Here is a 7,500-nt window from a genome sequence, read left to right as displayed (position 1 = left end):
ATTGTATAGAATTTCATCAAATCTTAAATACTCCTGCTTAATTGAGCATGAGTTTGAATTACGATATTACATTTCTGTTTCCAGTGAACAATAATAGCAATATATAGCATGGCACGTTAACAATACTTCGAAACATCTATGAATCGTACTGTTTTGTCCTAAGCTACATTTATAATACTGCCGACGGGAGAAATGTGGGATCTCCCACGGTCCATTAAAGCTACGTCTAAAACATTTTCTGTGAATTAGTGACTCGTAAATTTCATTGATAATATAATAAAGAAAAATCAAGCCCACAGAAGACGCGTTAGATACATATTTGCCGAAACAATATTGAAGGCCCCTGTTGATACTCAAGTACAAGATAGGTTGGTCTGGCAAGAGTCATCGGAAGATCCAAGTTTATATCCGCCAGTGCAGTCATCAACCTTGATGTTACTTGTTTTCCTTTGCCGTGTTTCGCAACTTATAGTTATTGGCACAAAAGTTTAAGTAAAATGTAACTAAGTTGTTTCATTACATCTTTTTGCAATAGGTGTCTCAATACCTTCAGTCATAGCAGGTGTGTGAACAAGCGTTTCAGTATTCTGCATGGGGAGAGGTATTTCGGGACTAGTATTCATATTATGTATTCCTTCAGAGCACGAGTTAGCTGTTTCAACAACAGGAGATATAGAGAGTTCTTTTTGAGTAGTCTTCCTACATTGGGCTTCGGGAGTCTGTTCCATAGTAACAGTTTCGAGAGTTTGTGTTGAAGAATGTGTTTGTATTAGCCTTTTATTACATTCGGAGTTCGTCTCTAAACCTGAAGGATCAAGAGTCTTTAATTTACTATCACCAGCTCTTGGACAGTACCCAACGACAGTTTTCATTGCCTTTCTACGATTCGGTTTCCTACACTGAACTGCATCGCAGCGCTCAGGCATCAAGGCTCTCCAATAAGGCACGAGTACTTCTTTAATGATACTAAAGATATTCTTCGCTTCTTTTTGGAATTTGCGAAGTCTTATGTTATACAAGAAAGGATTCCAGGCAGAACTCGCCATGTATATCCACCACACGACGTAGTGGCCAAGAGGGGAGGTCAGGAACAGATTTCCTGTACTGCCGGTCGCCAGAGGCACCACTGATAACAGATAGGCACTGACAAAGATTGCCACCAAATCTCGAAAAGCTCGGTTCTGTGAGTCGAGCACATCGCCTCTAAGATCGATATTCTCCTTGCGTAACCTCTTTTGCGCTCCAAAAACGCGAATGATAGATATGATTGAAACCACCACTACAAATAAGGAGGTCAGGGAGAAAAGGGTGACTGCACTGTAGAAGGCAATGAAGGACGCAGAACTGATGTTGCTAGAAGGTAGTGAAGTGGTCAGTTTGGAAACAGGATCGAAATAGGCCACCAAAACATGGCCCTCTTCCTTCTGCAGTAGGAGGATGGAAAATATGATCCCTCCAACCCACAAGAATATGAACATAAGTGTCAGTCTAAATGGAGTAAATAAGCGACGGTGCAGTTCAGCGTAACTGCTACCTAAGAGTAGCTCTAGCGTCAAAAGAGACATGATCACCAAGGACACAAACGAGCAAAGACTGAAAACAAAGCCGCAAAAGGCGGGTAAGCCTCCCCTCGGAAACCGTAATTGCTGCAAACCAAAGGCAAACTCCTCCGTGACGTCTTTGAAGTTGGCAAAGACTGAGAGAGAATCCAAGTCCTTCAGGGTAAGTGAGCCCGTCATGAGACCAAACTGATCATGTAGGGCTTGACCACCCACAAATATTCCCATCATAAGATCAGAAATTGCCAAATTCACTTGGAGACGGTACCGCGACTTGAATGCCAAACCGCGTGACTTGAAAATCGTAACAATGACGACTAAGTTTGCCAGGATGGTCAAGAGAACAAGTAACATATTGATGATGAAGAAGAGGATCTCCCGAACTCGACAGCCAGTCGTGAGGTAATCCCACTCATTGGCCTCCACATCTGGAGAGTTCCACATGACGATATGATCAAAGTAGCACCCGGGCCAGAACTTGTTAAGTGTGACTCGATTTGCACTCAATGCAAGATCCACGGCCTTCCAGGTGCTGGAAGGTACGGCTGCATAGCAGGTAGTGCCATAGATTGACAAAGTCAAAGGGCCAAGCACAGCAAGGTCATTGTGAATATTAGTTAGGAGTTTAAAGTGCCCTGAACATGCATCCTCAACACAATCACTATTATTCTGAGCAACGGCAGCAGCGAGCAGACTGAGAACTTCATGGATTCTTTCTGGCCGGGAATCCCTGATCATGGGACATTGACCTGTACGAGTCTTGAAGTCGTTGATAATCCTTGAGGAAACCGTGGTTCCTTCCTCTTGTTTCTTGGAAATGGTGAGCATGCGAATATCATCCCTCTCCTTTATAGCATAAGTCGTATTAGGGTGAGTAAATAATGAGTTACACGTTCCTAAATCTCCTTTTGCACTTATGACACGCAAAAGTTTGATAGAACCGTGTTCATGATTGAAAATAAGGCATTGGTAGAGAATATTCCCATGACTCAGCTCAGCGCTCTTTACACCAGTCTGACTGTTGATCACTTCATATAATTTCTTAAGATTATAGACTTTTGAGCACTCGGCTGCATAACTAATGGCACCCTGCACACAAATCGATGACGGTAAGATTTCCCAGTGTTCGTACAAGTTACCAAGCGCCTTTCTGATGTCTGCTGCGCTACCAAGCGATTCATAATACAGTATTCGGCTGTATGTGGTAAACTTTGCCACAAATGTGTTAGTATGGCAGACACGATCATGAACATTACTACTGTTCCAACCTAAATGTGAGAGCACTAATGGATGAGACATCAGACGCAGAGTATCAGCAGAAAAGTTTCTGCAAGGAAGAAAAAATAGTAATTTGATATTTCCATTGCCAGAGCTGACCCTGTTCTCGGAACACAAGGTATAATTTTCCTTTGGCGTGCACGCGAAGTTAGCATTTGCTTGAATCTCGTTTAAACATATGGACCAGACTTCTTCGGTAAAGACCAAATTTTGCTCGTATCCAGACGGGGTTTCTTGACCAAAAGAATGAAGAGATTGGTCAATACTCATGCACTGAAACAAGTTATGGGAATAAAAATACAGGTAACCACTGACCTGGTGCAGCAAACTTTCATGGGCAACCATTTCAGCTCGGTTTTCGGAACGATGTAGGAGAAGAATAATAGTAGAATTAATCAAGACAACAACTTCTGGCCGTTCTGGACGGAGAGTTTCATTACTAGTGACTGGATGTCCGGTGCTGAAGCAAGTATTACACTCATGGATGGAGTCATTATGTGGAACCATCATATAAATCAATCTATCCCGAAACCGTTCTATATCGCATTTGATCGAGCACCTGAGACATGAATCGTCTATGTTTGATAATCTCTTTTGCAAAAGGAGATACGCGTAAGTGCTTGAGTATGTTGGTGGTGGATCAAAATCAATCACGTAACTGTGAACGGTTTGGAATTGAGATTTTTTCATGATGCTTTCACTTACCGTATAAATGCCAAAGGAGTCTTCTTTCTCTTCTAATTGAGATAAACACCCCGTGCTATATACCGTTGCCTTCTTGCTTGCCATGTAAACAAAATCATACCCTCCAATAACTTCTTCGTGAAATAAAGTGTCTGAATCACAAATCATGGCTCGACAGCTGCTTGGGAAATCTTTTAGGAAAAGATAGGTTTGTGAAATGTGGGACGCTCTTAAGAACCCGTTGGTTACTACGCAATCGGGGAATGTAATTAACAAAAGAAAATAGATGCCAAGACTAGGCGCACCAGTCATGGAAACAGAGGAAGGTATACGAACTTCTAAAGGTCCATTCTCTTCGCGAACAGTAACATTGGTCGACTGTGCAGTTTTCAGGTCTGTAATACACTTTGTCATAACCTTGGAACTTTGCATATCCTGGGCGAATATAGTTATGTAGGTTTTAAGTTCTCCACTGAATTCTGCCTGAGATATGTAGTAAACCATGACTGACTGCTCGCATGCCAGATCATGACAGGAAGAGGGAAGGTTAAGCTTAACGCCCACTGCATACGCACGTAATCTTTCTGCATTGTCTACTGCACCTTTTAAGTTCATTAGATCGTAACCATTCTCGAGTTTTCTTGCGAGGCATTGGTAAGGTTTCCTGATATTTTCGGGAACGCTTGCATATAACTTTGTGGCTAGAAAGTTCATAAATCTACCGGCGGTAAGGATGCCAAATTTGGTATTGTAACCGCAAGAAGGATCCCGAAATACAAGGTCGTTGTCCCACTTCGAAGACCGTGGGTCAATAGTTCTTGGAAGTCTTATTGTCAACATAGTACAGTTCTGTAAATCTACTTCACGCTGATAAGGAAAGGAACTCTCCTGTATGGATCGAAAACACTTCTCATTTGTGCGATTTTCTGAAAAGCCGAAGTGAAAAATTAAACCTTTGTTTTTAACAGTGATGGATAACATATTTTGATGGCATAGTTCTGCAAAACAATGAGAAGGAAGCGTCCTTTTTTCGTTCATGAGACTAAACAAAGTGAACTTTTCCCCGAACTCGTTGAGACATTCGGGTTTTACAAGAAGAAAGCCAACTTGGGGTGTCAACTTGAGCAATTTCGTGTAAGTCGACAAGCCGGGAGTTGGAGGAAGACTCAGATAGCAAGAAGGAAGGATTTCAGTATTATTGATGTTGAATAAATATCGGAATCTATCCGTCACTGTCGGAAAGAAGACTGGTCCGCAAAGGAGGGGTGAGCATTCTTTGGGAACTATTGCGGTTCTCTGCACAGCCGATGCAAATGTTTCAAAAGAGTTTTGGAAATTAATCAAGCACGAATTCCTCTGGGGCACGAGGAAGAATTGCTTATTAGTAGATGGATATATGGAATAGGGACTCTCGAGTAACATCGATAACATGTTCAAGTTGTCATGTCGTATAACAGCAGGAGATACCTGAAATTCATTCAGACACTGGTCAATTTCACCAGAACTATGAATTTTGAATGACAAGTAAGCATTTAGATCTTCAACATGAAACAGTGGAGATTGACAGAATAAATTTAGACAACTTTCTGGTAGAGGTGAGCTTCCATACACTATAAGTTTGATTATGTTGAGAGAAAGCATTTGGCAAAAAGGTTGTTTCATGATTACAAGATCATGCATAGGTGCTATCGAGAAATAGGCGACAGTGCCTACGGTGTCCATTTGGTCACGTTTCCCTTCCTCTCTCTCTTTCTCGTTGATTTTCCGAGCAATATCATAACATGAACGGAATTCGTTAAGAGAAAGATATGCAGAGATTAGTGGAACCCAAACCGTTGTTTTATTTTCCCTGGCGATGGTTTCAATGAAAATGGAAGGTGAACATAAAATTGACGTCAGGCACTTGGGTAGTGAGCTGAACACGTACATCGTCATTAACGGCAAAAGTTTTTCTTTTGAAGCATATAGGCAATGCGGACTTGGAAATAACACTAATCGGTAACAACAATTGATGTGGTAAGCTGTATTTCCCTCGGCATCTAATGAACGAACCAACTCATCTTCATCTTCTAGATCTTTCGAGCAAGTATCAAGTTGGCCCTGTTTTACACTATACATAACAAAGTACGTAAGACTGGGCTGCCCGTCCATTATAGAAATGTATATTTTGACATCTGTACTGCAAAGACTGACAAGACACGACTCAGGTATAGAGACGTTTTCTAATCTCATTGCACTTAGGATCTCCTGTGTGAGAAACGGTCCTATGTTTCCAGGAAGGTTAAGCTGAAGATCATCTGCCCTGTGAGCTTGACGCAAAAGACATACAGCGAATCGAAGTTCTGGTTCCTCGGGTAAAGGCATGGAGAAATTATCAAAACCGATTGGGACTTTGAAGCTTGGATTTATGCTGACGTCAGTGGAGCTGTCACCTCCCGAAGAACTTGGTTTTTCTGGAAAGTCTTGAATGTCATCTGGAAAGAGAAAAGGAAAAGAAATGTTGGACTAATAAACCCAAGTGGGGTGACTAGATCATAATTGCCAAAGGAAGCGGACTAAACTTAACCGTTACATGAAGAATGAATATCTTATTTACCTATCTAACAGTAATTTATCATGAGGTTCCTCCTCCATTAATTCGTAGACATAATTTTCATGTTAGAAATGTCCCATATCCATGTAGATATGCATTAGAAATGCGGTCCACCTTCATTTTTCCACCCGTCTCCAGGGAAACAGTGTCCAGAATTTCATATTAAACGCTTCCATCCCATCCATCCATCTCATTCTCGGTCGTTCCCTCAAGTTCGCCCCATCCACCTCTACCTCTCGCATTGTTTCTGCTAATCTTTTTTCACTCATTCCTTCCATATGCCCAAACGATCCCAATGTTCTTTCACCAGCCCTATCTGCCAGCTCCCTTTCCACCCCCGTTCTCCTCATCTCCTCATTTCTTACACAATCCATCCTCATAAATCCCACCATATTTCTCAAACATATTTGAAAATTTCCATTCTGCCTCTCTTAAATTCCAAGTTTCTGCCCTGATACAGTATCATGGGCACAATTACCTCTTCATGTCATCTTTTTGTATCCATTCCAAGATCATGACACTTTTCATTCCCCCCAAGACATTTACTTGCTTCCCTCATTCTACAGATTACCTCTACTCCCACTCCACCATTCCCTGCAAGTGACCCTTAACACTTGAAACAATTCAGTTACCCTAACCTCTCTGCTTTAAGACTCATCATCCAACTTACTGCCACCCTCTTCCTTCATACATAAACATCGATTTTACCCGCATTTATTTTCAACTTCCTCCGATCACACACCTCCCCAAAGTCCGTCACTAACTGCCTCAGACCTCTGACCCAGCCACAAGCGCAGTGTCATCGGCAAACAACAACTGGCTCACCTCCCGCTACACTCCACCCTCTGTAACCATTTCCAATCCTCTACCTATCATCCTCGCACTTATCTTAGGGCCTAAGCACTTGGTGAACCAAAGGGATCAAGTACTGTTAACTAGAATAGCCTGACAGGAGGTACACTAAGTATCCCTCGTTTCGTGAGGATAGAATCAAGGTAGACTGTCTCTCCGTAACCAAAGCGATCACACATCGTACCACCCCATCCATGCTTGGCTCTCTTCACACTGTGCTATCATCAACTCCCCCCGTTTCTAAACACGTCTCAAACATCATCTACTCGTATCTACTTCGATTCTTACCTGGCACCCAAAACGTTCATACTACTCCATGTATTGGATTACCCCTACTCTATCGTACAAACACACACATGCATAAACATACCAAACTTCTCCTTTTTACAAGGTAAGGTGGCCGAGCCAAAGCCTGCACCCATTACAATCCACTATCTGCTAGAGTGCAGAGCCACTGTCATTCTTCTTCTCATCCTTGTGGATGAGGGGACGTTCCTGTCCCTCACTGTTCGGGTCAAAGGCAATGCAGTGAAA

General features: G+C 42.2%; 1 protein-coding gene across 2 annotated transcripts in view; it reads right to left on the bottom strand.

Annotated features, from left to right (window-relative positions):
- LOC143025540 (uncharacterized) overlaps positions 1-7,500 on the bottom strand; it is a 19,064-nt gene that overhangs the window by 1,782 nt on the left and 9,782 nt on the right. For both annotated transcript variants that reach the window (XM_076185383.1, XM_076185382.1), the window contains one exon: positions 1-5,995. This exon is cut by the window's left edge and continues 1,782 nt beyond it. In XM_076185383.1, the coding sequence (XP_076041498.1) occupies positions 504-5,885 (5,382 nt within the window). In that variant the 5' untranslated portion in view covers positions 5,886-5,995 and the 3' untranslated portion in view covers positions 1-503. The remainder of the gene's footprint in view (positions 5,996-7,500) is intronic.

The sequence above is a fragment of the Oratosquilla oratoria genome, chromosome 5 (assembly GCF_046742065.1).
Source record: "Oratosquilla oratoria isolate Oo_2021 chromosome 5, ASM4674206v1, whole genome shotgun sequence".
NCBI classification, from domain to species: domain Eukaryota; kingdom Metazoa; phylum Arthropoda; class Malacostraca; order Stomatopoda; family Squillidae; genus Oratosquilla; species Oratosquilla oratoria.
The sequence above is the reverse complement of the archived record's forward strand: the minus strand, read 5'-3'. Positions and strand labels throughout refer to the sequence as shown.